The sequence below is a fragment of the Nerophis lumbriciformis genome, linkage group LG24 (assembly GCF_033978685.3).
Source record: "Nerophis lumbriciformis linkage group LG24, RoL_Nlum_v2.1, whole genome shotgun sequence".
NCBI classification, from domain to species: domain Eukaryota; kingdom Metazoa; phylum Chordata; class Actinopteri; order Syngnathiformes; family Syngnathidae; genus Nerophis; species Nerophis lumbriciformis.
Window position 1 is genome coordinate 6,827,386 of NC_084571.2, and position 16,458 is coordinate 6,843,843.

Here is a 16,458-nt window from a genome sequence, read left to right on the forward strand (position 1 = left end):
TTAAATAAAAATATATTTTTTATCTTTTTTAGATACAGTCAATAAATAATGTGAACATGTGTCATAACATGGAAATCTAAGAGAACGTGTTGTGGATGATTGTGGACTGGGAATTGTTTTAATTTTATTTTTTTACACATTTTTATTTAAAAAAAAAAAAAAAAAATTCCGACGCATTACATTTTAGACGATTTCTCGTAGTTATTATTTCTCGGGCTGTAGAAAAGACCCGCTCACAGGGCACAGAGGAGGCGTCAGTGCGACACAGTTCGCGTATCGGTCACGTGACCAAAACAGCTCATGATCGGTCACGTGACTTTCTAAAAGCGATACGCGCACCGACACAGGGTTTCGCTCTATGAGCTCGACGCATGCGCCGATGCATCGGTGTTGCCGGACCCATCACTAGTGCACAATCACACCTAATCATCATTTTAAAACATTTTTAATAGACCTTAGTAATGTGAACCCGAGCTGTGTTCATTCATTGAACTCACAACAGTCAAAGACGCTTGTTTTTTTTTTCACAACCAGAAATGACTTAAACAGAAATATTGTCACGTTAGCTGTAATTAATTGCGTGATTGTCCTCTCAGGTGAAGAAGACACGTCCCTTCAGTCATGGCGGGTGGAATCACAGACACAGGCGAGCCCTACTCTCCATTTGTGAGTAACACTGAATTATTTGGTGTGGAACTTTTTTGTCAGATTGTTATGTTTAGCAGCAAACCTCTCAGACAGGTCTCGTAAAGACGATCCAAGTGATATAAGTATCATTTCCCTGTGATAAATATTAAGAAAGTTATGGATTATTAATACCGGTGAAAATGCAGTAATTTCTGGTCAACCTTGTGTGGTGTTCGGGTCTTTGGGACCCGTTTTAATTTTCTATTAAACGAAAAATGATACAATTAATTAATTTTTCAAACTGAGACTCACTGACTTTAGCTCATTTTCTGTGAAGAACATATATCAGAATACCTATTTAATGACCACACACCATGCACCCCCCCCTACACATTTCTATTACCGTATTTTCCGCACTATAAGGCGCACCTAAAAACCACACATTTTCTCAAAAGCTGACAGTGCGCCTTATAACCCGGTGCGCTTTATATATGGATAAATATTAAGATTCATTTTCATAAAGTATCGGTCTCGCAACTTCGGTAAACAGCCGCCATCTTTTTTCCCCGTAGAAGAAGCGCGCGCTGCATGCTGGGATATGTGACGTTTCATTTCCATTTGTGTGTTTATGTAAAGACCCCAAAATGGCTCCTATTAAGTGTGTTGTCTGTCTAATTATAAATAATGCAGACGAGGCGTGTTAACTGAGTTCTCAACGTTTACTCACAGCGTGCTCATAACCACATTCTAACTGCCAGCATACAACAACGCTTCTCAGGGCTACCGCGCATGCTCGTCACTATCGTTGAATGCTGGGTAGTGTAGTTGTTATATTTGCTAGCTCATAACATCACATTAAGAGACACGCTTACGCGCTTAATTCAATACTCGCCGTCATTCCGGGTGGATTGACAAAAGACCTCCAGCCGCTAGATATTGGTGTCAACAGGGCATTCGAAGCTAGACTGCTAACTGCGTGGGAACAATGGATGACAGAAGGCGAACACACGTGACGTTCACCAAGACAGGGAGACGGAGACAGCCCCAGACGAGATTTTGGATCCCACATTTGCCCAACTTTTCAATTCGGACAACGAAGGAGAATAATTCGAGGGATTTAATGAATGAAGAATAACTTCAGAAAGTGAGCGTTATGTTTATTTTGTGTGTTGTGACATTAACGTTCGAGCAACATTATGTTGCTATTGCTCTGCACTATTTTGAATTTTACTATGTTTGTGATTGCACATTTGCGTACATTTTGGGAGTGAACAGAGTTGTTAGAACGCTGGTTTTTAATATATTATTAAAGTTTGACTGACCTATCTGACTGTTTTTTTGACATTCCTTTAGCGCAGTTAGATGCGGCTTACAACACCGGGCGGCTTATAGGTGGACAAAGTTTTGAAATATGCCGTTCATTGAAGGCGCGGCTTTTAACCCAGGGCGCCTTATGGTGCGGAAAATACGGTACATATAAGATGTCCGGGTCCACTGGACCTGGGGCTAATAGAAGTGTGGAAATTGATGTTCTGTGTACCACACACACACACACACACACACACACACACACACACACACACACACACACACACACACACACACACACACACACACACACAGAAGGCCTAGACAGGAGGAGGACAGAGTGTAGGCACACAGAACATCAGAGGGGCAAATGTGCGAGAAAATGAGAGCAGACTGTTGACAAACAATGTTGCAACCTTGTGTGGGAACCGCAGGTGCAGAAACACGAAAGAAGAATCCCTGTGGGATGCAGAAACTGGCAGAGAAATTTTCCGTGCAACGTTCATATTGTTGTTACTCAGCCAGCGTTTGTGGGTCTGATGGACCCGTTGAATTTTGTGGCTTTTAATGCCTTACAATCAAACACTTTTATGTTAAAATACTGAACAGATGTTTACCTTATCCCAATAAACAAACGCTGGCTGAGTAACAACAATATGAACATTACACAAGGGTTAAAGACTATAAAAATGGGACCCATTACCTCCCTGCTTGGCACTCAGCATCAAGGCTTGTAATTGGGGGTTAAATCACCAAAAATGATTCCCGGGCGCGGCCACCGCTGCTGCCCACCTCCCCCCTCACCTCCCAGGGGGTGATCAAGGGTGATGGGTCAAATGCAGAGAATAGTTTCGCCACACACTGTGTGTGTGTGTGTGTGTGTGTGTGTGTGTGTGTGTGTGTGTGTGTGTGTGTGTGTGTGTGTGTGTGTGTGTGTGTGTGTGTGTGTGTGTGTGTGTGTGTGTGTGTGTGTGTGTGTGTGTGAAAGTCATTGGTACTTTAACTTTAACTTTTATACGAAGACAATAGACTTAGACAAACATTAATGATCCACAAGGGAAATTGTTCCACACAGTATCTCAGTTACAAAGGATGGAAAGGATAATGCAGGTATAAAGTAGACTAAAAATGTACCGTAGTAGCAATATAAAACATAACATATATGTAATATTTACATATTATATATACAGTACATAATATTTATACTTATATATATATATGTGTGTGTGTATATATATATATATCTCCTGATGATTGAGGGAACCCCCCCTCATGAAACAGGCCTGTAGAGATGAAATAGTCTTGTGATTTTTTCCCACACATACATATATATATATATATATATATATATATATATATATATATATATATATATATATACACACACACAACATACAACAATTACCATGTACAATATTACAATATATGTAACAGCTGCAGCATAAAATAGAGAGTAGATCCAGCAGAAAATATACATTGTAAACAAAGAGAGGTAGCTAACATAGAAGCGGTCAGGTAATAGACAAATATCATCTATTGCTGTATGGCAAGTGATTATACAGCTGGATGGAGTGCGGAATGAAGGAGTTCTTGAATCGAACACTGAGGGAACGAAGCTGAAGGAACCTGTTGGAGTATGAGCTCCGCTGTCCCTCAATTGTCTGGTGGAGTGGGTGATTCTAATAGGGTCAATATTTTAGGTGTCATAACTTTATTTACCACATTTTAAAAAGGTTGGTATCACTGGAAAGCTTGCTGAACAAAGAAACAAAACATGACTTATGTTGTAATAATGTTGGTTATTTTTAATCAATTAGTTCTAAAGTGCTACAAAACAGCGAAAAGGAATCTACCAATCTAATTTATGTAAATAATTAGGCAAACTGAGGAAGCACATGATTAATGTTTTTCAAAATAATGGCCGAGAGCTGATGAGAACCCAAGATGATAGTCAACATGTGAAAGGTGGCAATTTAAGTAAGGGACAATTTAAGTAAACATGGCTGCTGTAACTGGACTTCAGTCATCACAAGTGATTAGGAAATCGGTGGGTCACAAAAAAATCAGTGTGCGAATCGATCAGTTGAAAAGATGTTTGGCAGACTCACAGATAAATGAGTAACTTGCAGTATATTATAATGGGGATCCCAATTAACATTTTAGTCACCTTTTTAAATGTTTTGCAGGGGAGTTTTGTCGAGTGTAAACTTGGAAAACGTCAGAGATTTGTGGTGTGTGTACTTTTGTAATAAACAAGGATATGAGTTGCACGTCATTGGTTGTATTGATCTGTAGTGGTGATTAAAACGACGCCAACACACTTTTTTTTTAATGCAGTTGAATTCAGAACTTTTTATTTTAAATTTTTATTTTTTTACACAGTTGATTTCTGAACTGTATTTATTTTTATTTTTTAATGCCGTTGAATTCTGAACTTTGTTTTTTTATTTAAAATGTTTTTAATTTTATGCAGTTGATCTCTGAACTTTTTTATGCTGTTGAACTCCATCCATGCATCCATTTTCTACCGCTTGTCCCTGTTGAACTTTATTTTATTTTGTATTTGTATTTTTTTATACAGTTGAACTTTTTTATTTTCCATTTTTTTTGCAGTTGAATTCTAAAGTCTTTTTTTTAGCTGTTGAACTCTGAACTTTATTTTCTATTTGTATTTTTTTTATACAGTTGACCTTTGAACTTTTATTAAAATATTTTTTTTAAAGCAGTTGAATTCTGAACTTGTTTTCTTTTACATTTTTATTTCTTCGAACTTCTATGAACTTTTTTTTTCTTTTTTACTGCAGTTGAACTCTGAACTTTTATTTTCTATATTGTTATGCAGTTGAAATCTGAACTTTTTTTATTGTCTATTTGTATTTTTTTTTATGCAGTTGAACTTTTTTTCTTTTATTTTTTTAAATTCTGGTTGAACTGTGAATACAATAGTCTTGTCACTATTCAGATTGCGTGAGACACGCTGAGTGACACACATACTGTACCTATTATTTGCTGGAATGTATTTGTATAGCTGTTCTTCATATGGTTTCATATATTGGGTCTTTATTTGTTTTTCATAAGCTGGAGGCTCTTTGTCGTGTTCCAGTGTGCTGATTGTCTCATGTTCTTAGGGGATAGTAAAGCTTGCAGATGCGCCTGTTTCATGAGACAATGAAACAGGAAGCTAAAATGCTGAAGCATATCCGATGAGTCTGCGGCTCCAAACTGTTGAATGATTGAAGCTCCCAGTCTGTATGATAAGATGCTTCCTGAGTGCTTGTTTACCAGCATCGGCATAATAATCAATACATGTTGTTGTTCCTTGCAAGGTGGGGCTGGTGTACATGTTCAACCTGATCGTGGGAACGGGAGCGCTCACCATGCCCAAAGCCTTTGCCACAGCCGGCTGGGTGGTCAGCTTGGCCCTCATCTCCTTCCTGGGGTTCATGAGGTGATTGTCTCTCTCTACGGCCGGACGACGGCCACATACTCGTTTTATGTCCCGCGGCCGTGCGACGTAAATATGCTAACTGGCACCTATGAACAGCAACACTTGCACAATGTATAAAAAATGGTGCTTTTGTAAAGATTATTAGTTATATTTGTTTTGGACTTCTTTAACAAGTTCCATTAAGGAAGGTCACATGTTAACACTTGCATGTTGGAAAAGGAGTAACAAGAAGCAGAGCTTTTATTTCAGCAAGCCGTTGTAATGTTTTTGCTTAGACCAGTGGGTGTCCAAACTTTTTCCACTGAAGAGTTAAAGCATGTTGGGGCCATTTTGATATTTTTCATGTGTAAAACCAGTACAATAAATAGATTTTTTGAACCTTTAGTGCTCCCCTCAAATTTAAAATAGTGTGTCATAAAAATGGTAAAAAAAAAAAAATGTTTTTCATTAATATTTATCAACGCTTACATTTCTAGATCAACTTCAGTTCTATCAGTTGATATAAAGTTTAATAAAATGTTTTTGTTTTATGCCCTTTTGTCAAAGAAAAATGTTTTTACTGCAAAAAGGCAAAATGTCCAATATTATCCCCCCAACATTTTAAAAATGGAATCTTTGATGTAAAGTAATTGGAATAATTCACAACACCATTAATTTTGATTCATTATTATTTGAGCAATGAAAACAAAAAAATCCAAAAAGTGTTTGAAAATAAGTCATACACTGTTTTTACTTTCAACAATTACATCTTCAGATCAACTTCAGATCTATTCATCGATTTATATATTTGTTTTTGTTTTGTCCTTTTTGTCAAAGAAAACTTTTTCATATGGCAAACACAACACACACAAAATATTTAACAGTGTAATATTTGATGTGTAGTAATTGGACCCTTGAATAGTTCAATAATTAATAACATTGATTGAGTAATTTTTTTGAGCAATGACACAAAAACCCAGCCTGCACGGCAGCTTTGTGTTATTAGAGGCAACATTGCAACTTTTTCTCGTTACATTTCACCTGTTTATAAATAGTATTTTTATAATGTGTAGTGGGCCGTTGAAAAATGAGTTGCAGGTCGCAGGTTTGGACACTACTGGCTTAAAAAAAAGACTCGTCTAGTAGTCCTACACGTTTAGAATGCATCACTATGAGACGGTATAGTAAAATAAACACCTCTGATGGTGTACCTAATGAAGTGTCCTGGACGTGTGGATACATGAAAAGAGTTCAAATTAATTTCTTCAAAGTATGAGTCATAAATCCAGTATTGTCATAGCCAGAGCATAAAAAAACCTGTTTCTGATATTCTAAATACAATTTTAACATTATTAGAGCCCTCTACACATGAAATGACACCCACGTAGTCACCATACTTGCCAACCTTGAGACCTCCGATTTCGGGAGGTGGGGTGTGGTCGGGGGCGTGGTTAAGAGGGGAGGAGTACATTTACAGCTAGAATTCACCAAGTCAAGTATTTCATATATATATATATATATATATATATATATATATATATGAAATACTTGACTTTCAGTGAATTCTAGCTATATATATATATATATATTTATTTTATTATATATATATATATATATATGTATATATATATATATATATATATATATATATATATATATATATATATATATACACATTTATAGTATAGCAGTTCTGCACTGCACTCTAAAAGCCGTAGATGTTATTGTCACATATGCATGTACAGTAGAAGGCAGTATTGTCCTGTTTAAGGGTGTCACAACATTGCTGTTTACGGCAGACGAACTGCTTTACGGTAGACGAAAACGTGACTGCTGTTGTTGTGTGTTGTTACCGCGCTGGGAGGACGTTAATGAAACTGCCTAACAATAAACCCACATAAGAAACCAAGAACTCGCCCTCCATCATTCTACAGTTATAACGTGATTGGGCAGGCACGCTGTTTATATTGTGGAAAAGCGGACGTGCGAACAGGCTGGCTGCTGTCGACAAGTGGCCTCCAGCTCCGCCTGAATTTCGGGAGATTTTCGGGGGAAAATTTGTCCCGGGAGGTTTTCGGGAGAGGCGCTGAATTTCGGGAGTCTCCCGGAAAATCCGGGAGGGTTGGCAAGTATGGTAGTCCCCTTCACACTCCTTTAATCTAATATAGCAATGCTGCCTGAGGTTCAGCCAATCATAGGTAGGGATGATGTTCGAAAATCGGTTCTCTCGATGCTTCGATAAGAGAAGAACCGATTCCATGGATTCAAATCCCTTTTTGAGAACCAGTTCCCGTTATTCGAAGCCACTAAGGCTGAAACGACGCGTCGACGTAGTCGACGACATCGGTTACGTAAATACGTCGACGTCGTTTTTATGCTTCGATGCGTCGCATATTTACGTCACACTGCCGTCATGGCGGAGCGCAAAGCAGATGATGCGAGCGGTGCGAGCGAGGGAAAAAAAGCACGCCAAAAGTCGTCAAAAGTGTGGGAGTATTTCAATAAACAAATGTATATAATTCGGCATTATTTCGGCCAGTCGGCTTATAAAATCAGAGCCGATCAGTTTACGTTCGCGCGCAGGTATAACGCGGCGCGCTCCTGTCTCATCTGCTGGTGCGCGAGCCCGGTAATTAGACCGCTGTGTCAAATCAAGGAGTACAAAAGACGCCAGCGCAGAGTGGAAAATTAGTTCATTACAGATAACCCAGAGTTGTGCCAAAAGTATGTAAGATTTAATATTTCTCTTCGTGGGTGTGGCGCACCTGTTGCGCTGGTGAGATGGGAGGGGGGGGGTTGTGTGCATGTAGCGTGCTTAGTCTGGAGGCTAAATACACACAGTGTGTTATGTAACTGTTGTTTAGTGTTGATATTCTTTGCTTAGTTTGATAAATGTTGGAGCAGTTTGCTTCATCAGGAGGGTGAAGTCGCTCAATTTAAAGTGTTGGATTTAACTGTGTTGGTGAGGGCGTAGAAAAAGGGGCATTTTTCTACCAGTAGACAGCGTTTAAGATTGAGTGTTTCACTGCTAAATTAATAATATATTTATATTGAATATGGATTTTAAATATGTATCTAAATAGGTGGTTAATTGGTTAGGTATTTATGTATTTGCATATTGGGTTTTCTGTTGCATTTATCTATTGTGTTTCTGGTGTTAAATGTATTTTATATGTATCTTGGTGCATTTATGTTGAGACAATTTATTCAAAATCTGTTTTAACTTAAATGGAAAAGATGTGTCCATTTTCTTGCACTTGTTTAATGGTTAAGAGTTTGATAGCTAATTAATAGTTGTAAATTATGGGATTGATAATTGATTGATTTTTTACAGCATGTTAATCTTGTGGTGTTTTGTCCTTAAAGGTTTTTCACCTACTAAAGAAGCTAAAGGCTACTAAAGGCTACTAAAGGCTACTAAAGACAGCTAATGACAGCTAAAGAAACTAAAGTCTATTAACACTGCTAAAGACTGCTAAAAAGACTAAAGAAGAAAAAAGAAGCTGTTTCTTGGTTGGAAAAACTGTTGCAAACTAAAGGAAAATAAAAGGAAAAAGTAACTACGGTCTGGTCTTTTGAGTGAAATCCAGAAGCCACATTCAGCATTGGTACATCCCTTCAAGTGTGGGATAAGCACAGCGAAAAAAGCAAAACACTTGACAGTTGTTGTATGCACACTGTGTCGAGCGGAAATGGCCTATCATAGCAGCACAACGGCTATGAAGGAACATTTGAAAAGAAAACACCCGACAGCATTCTTGCCATCACCATCAACTAGTCAATCGTCCGCGTGAGTATACATTGTCATCATTACACAAAATCATGAATGTGTCATTTGTATCTGCGTTGTAAATTCATAAACTAAAACACTGTTTCGCTCTGAGAGGCGCGTTTGGCATGCCTGTTCAGTGTTTACAAAGACGCGCTCCTCTTTAACGCTAACGTTAATTAGTTGTGCAAATACCTTTTACAACATTAACAGTTACATATACTATGTACAAACCAACAATTAACTTTCACTTTAATCATACTATCATTGTTGTGTTATTAAGCAAAATAAGCAATACTTTTACTTTTGTTGAAATGTTTACACTGTTACAGAATATTTCGTTTTGCACTTTTTTGTATTGGATGTTTATCTTTATTTTTGCACATTTTAAAGCAAAATAAGCAATACTTTTACTTTAGAAATGCTTATACTATTGCAGAATATTAAGATTTGCACTGGATGTTTACTTTTATATTTGCACATTAAAAAGCAAATAAGCTACTTTTAATTTTGTTAAATGTTAAAAGTTTTAAATGTTTACATTGTTACAGAATATTTTGTCATGTTGTTGTCAATGTTGACTGAGTGGCCATACTTTTTTTTTTGTATATAAAAGTCATGCCTTTTGAAAAAACTGGCCAACATTTATTTTTTCATCTTCATTTTAAATAAAAAAAATAATCGGTAAAAGGAAAAATAATCTATAGATTAATCGAAAAAAATAATCTATAGATTAACCGATTAATCGAAAAAAATAATCTATAGATTAATCGATAGAAAAATAATCGTTAGGTGTAGCCTTAGAAGCCACTATACCGTATTTTCGCGACCATAGGGCGCACTGTATTAAAAGGCGCCGTGTCAGTTACGGGTGCTATTTCTGTATTTAACACATAAATAAGGCGCAGCGTATTTTTGGGAGCAGACATGGTTAAACATACGCTAGCTTAAACCATATGCTAGCATGCATGGACGCTGTTTTAAAAAGGCAGCAGGAGCAAAGCTGAGTTCGGTTGTACTTTATTGAAGTATTTATCAATGTACTCACGTTATTTTTTGATCAATCCGCATCCACAAATCCATCAAAGTCCACATGTTCTGTGTCCGAAATGAACAGCTGGGTAAGTTCTCCATCAAACACGCCAGATTCCCTCTCCTCATTTTCAAAGTCAGTCTCGTTGCCGTGGGGCTCCTCGGAAAAGATGCCGGCTTTCGCGAAAGCTCGAACAACAGTGCAAGCAAACACGTTAGCTCAAGCATCCACGATCCATTCACAAATTGTGGCGTAACACGCCCGACGCTGTCTCCCAGTTTTCGTGAAGCTGTGCTCGTCTGTCATCCATCGCTCCCATGACGCTCACAACTTCACTTTAAACGTCCTGTTACACCCATGTCCAGCAGTTGGAGTTCTTTCGTCATGCCTTAATGATGACTCCATGTGGAAACTTTTCTTTCGGCAGAGTCTTCCCCTTGAATATCACCATAGGTGGCAGTTTCTGTCCATTAGCATAGCAAGCTAGCACAACAGTAAAAGCAGACTTCTCTTGCCCCGTTGTGCGTATCGATTCGCTACCGTGCTGGTCCCCTTCTTCTCCACAGTGTGCTTCACCGGGATGTCGAAAGTGAAACTCAGTGCACACACAAGGTGCACACACAACAACCTATCTGGATTCGATAAGAGACTCTATAAGGAATCGGTTCGATAAGAGGATTCGATAATGGCATCGACATCGATAATTTATTAACGAACATCATCCCTAATCATAGGCCACGATACTGAACAGCGAGCGCTGACTGTTTTGGTCTCATTTAATACTACTGTAGTATTGAAATTGTAGGTCATTTGTCATTTTTGTATTGAAAATACCTAGCATATGCTTTAAAAAATGACCCCACATCAAAACTCGATGTGGTCAAGGATAGACCAGATGTGTCCAAAGTGCGGCCCGCAGCTTTTTTTTATTTTTATAATTGGCCTGCGACACATTTGAAAAACAAAATAAAAACATCCTGTATTAGAAAATAACACAAATAACTAAACTATGCAATTTTGGGAGAAATTGTGTGTGAGTACTGAAGTGTGAAGGCCACTGAAACACATGTATCAAATACCAAAATATATATGACTGAGGTGTTCGGCTAAAAAATTGGCAAAAAAGTTAGTATGCTAGAATGCTAACTGTTAGCATGCTAACAGTTAGCATGTGTCAAGCACCAAGTCATATGACTATGACATGTTTGACTGCAAAATTGGCTAAAAAAAGTTAGCATCCTATCATTAAGCATGTGCCGAACACCAATGTATATGAAACTGAGGCTTTAGGCTGCAAAATTGGGCACAAAAGTTTGCACACTGTTTGCATGCTAACAGTAAGCATGTGTCAAGCACCAATTCATATGACTCTGAAGGGTTCTCTGCAAAATTGGATTAAAAAAAAAAGTTGGCATACTGACATTTACCATGTACTGACTTATAAGACTGAGGTGTTCGACTGAAAAATGGCAAAAAAAAGTTAGCATGCTAACAGTTAGCATGAATCAATCACCAAGTTATATGACTCTCAGGTGTTCGGCTAAAAACGTTAGTCTGCTAGAATGTTAGCATGCGAACATTTAGCATGTGTCAAGTACCAAGTCATATAAAACTGAGGCGTTCACCTGCAAAATTGGCCAAAAGAAGTTACCGGTAGCACACTGTTAGCATGCTAACAGTTGACATGTGTCCAGTACCAAATCATGGCTCTGAATTGTTTGGCTGCAAAACTGGCTCTAAAAGTTATGTGCATGCTAACATTTAGCATCTGTCAAGTACCAAGTTATATGAAACTTTGAGGCATTCGGCTCAAATATTGGCTGAAAAAGTGAGCACACTAATGTTAGCATGTGTCAAATACCAATTCATATGACTCTGAAGGGTTTGCTGCAAAATTGGCGAGAGAAGTTAGCATACTAGCATTTAACATGCATTATGTACCAAGCTGTATGAAACTGAGGCGTTCGGCTTGGCTAAATTGATTAAGAAGTTAGAATGCTAATATTAGGCTCAGCCCCAGGCAGCATTACTATCAGTGGCTACGATACTGATTGTTGTGGTCTCGTTTAGTGGCCAATACGATTGTAGTAATGATATCTTTTCTTCATTTTGCCAAATTTATGGTTGAAAATGCTGAAGCTTTGGCAAACTTCGGTAGAATATGCCTTGTTGGCGATAACACAAAGCTAACATGGATGTTTAGATAGTTTAGCAGATATTGACTGACATATTGTATTGGTTTTAGTATCTTTAATGAACAAAATGTATCAAAGTGGCGCCCGCATCCTTCAGTTTATAATTATGCAGGCCTTGTTATAAAAAGTTTGGACACCCTTTTATATAGAATAATTCACCTATACCTCATTCCTCCAGCTACATGACCACCACCTTCGTGATCGAGGCGATGGCGGCGGCGAACGCTCAGCTGCGCTGGAAGAGGCGGGAACAGGACGAGGTGAGCTCATGATTCTTCCCCGTATGCAAACAAGTGTAGTAAGGTGTGATCTGGACATATGACGCTGCGTTTGCAGCACAGAGGTAAATATTAAAATAAGTAAATAGGCTGGCATTAAAGACTACTAGCAGCTGCCAGGCAAACAAGTAGAACTAATGTCAGCGAAAACATGGCGGCGTCTCTCGCTAATGTGCTTGCAAGTCTTCCTCCGATATGCTCAAGCATGTATGGCAGCCATCTTTTTTGTTTTACTTCACACATAAATCTACTCTATTTGTGCCAAAAGTTGATTAAAGGAACATGATGTTCATTATTACCTCTTCCTCCTCCTGCTTAATTCCAGCAGAGCTTTATGGGTAAATATTTAAACCTGCTCTCCTTGGGGGCTGCACTTCATTGCCGTTCTGGACGTAAATGGAAAATCTTGGCCGAAGCCGTCACTGTGGGACAGGATTGAATTGTCAAGTCTTCAATCTTGTTTACTCGGACTGTGAAATGGGCTCCGACTTAATAGTCTTCTCCAGCAGGTCCTTCACAAGCATGTGGACAATCGTCCCCAGAGAGACTCCACGTTGATTCATAGCGTCTTTGCGTCTCTTTCCTCCCACTCGGTGCAAACCTGACACTTCATTGCTCTCTGCGTGGCGGATGCTTGGCAGTGAACCAGCAAAAGTGAAAGTGCTTTGTACATTTGTTACTTAAGAGAACTTCAAATGATCTACTGCACATTAGGCGCCCTCTTCGGGCTGTTTAAGGGTAGTCTTCCCATGTGGTTGAACTTGCAAAGTCTCCACTGGTGCACTTTTACTTACACTTAAGGTCTGATTTACTAAGATCCAAGTACCACGTGCTAGACGGTGAATGCAAAAACTAAAACGGTGTCAACTATGAGTGTGTGTGTTGCGTGTGATCTACTAAGAATGCATGTGCAATCCAAAAGTGGTGCAGACCACCTAATTTAAATGAGGATTTTGCGCACATTCATGTGTGCGATGTGTTGAACCAGCAGCACACATCTAATCTGTAACATCTTTCTGGAATCGCAATCAAGATAGCAGAATTTTCTTTAGCACACTGACACTTCATTCTGTGCGCCAGGCTGTGGATCGCATCACCAGCGCATTTGTGCGTCTGGAATGACTCAGATGCAAGAAAATGCATTATGAAAGATGTCTTCATGTAGGAGACATAGTAATATATTTCCTAAATTAAAAAAACGCTAGCAGACACCAAAACGCAGCAGTTGAACTAATTTTAATCAGCCCCTTAAGTCATCCAGCAGCAATAAGATTATAAAAGGAAATTGCTTAATAGACAATGTCTAATATTTCATTTTTGACTGTCTAAAAATGTTCACACACACTGAGGATTGTCGTCTGTCCGTCGTCTGTACAGCGCGAGCACTGATCCTGCAACCATGTGAAACTGTCAGTTTGCACGTCGTAAAACGGTGTTGATAAATCACATTGCGTGTGCTGTATAATTATATTCACATTTTCTACTACCAGTTGTGTGGGCATTTTGATGATCAGCATATATTTAGCATATTAATGAAGACAGAGACGCAAAAAATTGAGTGCACGCCTTTATTCTGCTCACTTAACAGATGCAATCAACTTTGAACACTTTTAGTAGACCAGCTTTGCGTGTGTTATCAGGTTTGCACCTGTTTTAGTACATGCAAACCTTTAGTAAATCAGGCTCTTCGTCTTTTGACTTGTGCGTTGACACTTAGAAGTTCGGCAGTCAGTACGTGAATGTTTCAATCAAAACTAACAATTGCTGAGTTTGCAGTGATGGACACTTACGTACTATATCAGCCTCTACGGCTGGGCAATATGGCTAAGAACTGTTTTATATCGGTTGATGTCGATAATTATTTATATTTTTATGACCAATGGAAAATAAGGACCAGGAGAAACATTTATGAAATGTAAACATTTATTTCAAATGTAACCTTCCTCTGATTATAATCCCCTTAGCTATCAAGGAAATGTCAACACAAGCATGGAAAACAATCAATTAAACAAAATTGTAAAATCACATTTAACACTTAACATTACCGGTCTTGGTGGGGAGGAGCGCGGCCAAGGTGGTGTGGTATTACCGGCCTTGCATCATTTACAGACCACATTGGTCTGACGACAGTCCCTTTTTATAACTCCAATAACTCCTAACAGTAGCTCCTTTGAATTCCTTCTAAGTCTATAACAAGATCTGATAGCTCAGTTACAGCTCTTATTACCAAATCTGTGTTATATGTGTTTTATGTTACACGATTGCACCAAGAAAAATTCCTAGTTTGGGAACCCGTTCTCAAACAATGGCAATAAAAAGATTCTGATTCTGATTTAAAAATAAATAAATAAATAAATAAAAATACAAAAAAAAATCAAAATCAAAAAAACTGCCAGACAATTCAGGTGACTGTTCCTCTTTTATCCACAATTTCTTCATTTTGACTCTCTTCTCACTCCTTGCAAAGAATCAACCGCCAGACAACAAGATGGCGCAACCAAACGTGATAGTTGATACTGTTACCTGATTGGCTTTTAGCATGTCACTCCCACTGATCAGTGATGACTTCCTGTGTTGCTCAGTTACCAGAGAGCGAGTTTTCATGCTACCAACTTTGTTTCACAAATTCCGCTTTCTTGTGACGAAGAAAAAAAAAATTAGCATAGTTTTTATGGAACACATTTTATATTGATTACGTATCTGTCGCGATAAATATTTATTGTTTTATCTCACAGCCCCACTAGCCTCCATAGTCGTCATCTTGACTATGTACTGGAAGAGTAGGGACTACCAAACAAAAAGTGCCACCTCATTTTGAAGCAGGGATACATCGAGTGAGTACAATTCACCATTAAAATGGAGAGAGGGCAAATATTGCGATCACATTTTGTACGACGACGGTAATATATTTTTGGCTCTGTCAGAGTTCACACACTCAGTCAGCACACAGTGTACCAGGGATGTGCAGGCAGGGTAGGCAGGTGAGGCAGAGCATCACTTGTCATGATGGGGGAACAAACCCCAAATAAATATGAATATTTGTCCATTAAACTGTTATAACTGTATGATTTAAAATCACTTTTAAATATTTGAGTAAAAATCAATAAGTTTGCACACAGCAATCATGAGGCTTCAGCTTGTGTTGTTGCTTCACGTGTGCGTGTGCGTTTGTGTGTGTGTGTGTGTAAGAGGGCATGGCTTACTGCCTGTCTGCTTGCACAATGTTGCTAGAATAATGTTTGTGGATACATTTTCACACCATGAATTTCTAGTTTGTATAATTTACAGCCTGTTTAATGTAAGTGTGACAACATTATTCTTAATAATCGGACTCTAAAATAGAGAAAAGCGAAGCTTAATAATCGGACTCTAAAATAGAGAAAGGTGAAGCTGGAGACTCTAAGTTTGCCACACTGAGAGACGAGGAGGCGATCGAGCGAGCAGATGCCTGTCTCTACATTGTTTAACCAGCTTTTTTTATAACAACATTATCCATAACAAACATGGCATTGGTAATACAGGAAGCATGGCGTTGGTTTTTTTTTTGTCAGACGCAAAAACAATGTTTTATATGTTCATTAAGGCAGTGGTCCCCAACCTTTTTTGCACCACGGACCGGTTTAATGTTGGCATTATTTTCAGGGATCGGCTTTCCACTTTTGCCAGATAAATAAAGCAAAAATAAGTGCATGAAAAATACAACTCACTATAATTCTGAATTAGTGGAAGCCCTGGGCGTGTTTCTTTGCAATGAGATGCAGATGGCAATCAGCCTTTGGCTACAATCTGTCACGTTTATATTTGATATGTTCAAGGGACAA

General features: G+C 38.4%; 1 protein-coding gene across 1 annotated transcript in view; it reads left to right on the plus strand.

The window, feature by feature from the left end:
• tmem104 (transmembrane protein 104) overlaps positions 1 to 16,458 on the plus strand; it is a 106,498-nt gene that overhangs the window by 1,936 nt on the left and 88,104 nt on the right. Inside the window, exons 2-4 of the mRNA XM_061981446.1 lie at positions 597 to 666; positions 5,262 to 5,383; positions 12,538 to 12,619. Of these exons, the coding sequence (XP_061837430.1) occupies positions 622 to 666; positions 5,262 to 5,383; positions 12,538 to 12,619 (249 nt within the window). The 5' untranslated portion in view covers positions 597 to 621. The remainder of the gene's footprint in view (positions 1 to 596; positions 667 to 5,261; positions 5,384 to 12,537; positions 12,620 to 16,458) is intronic.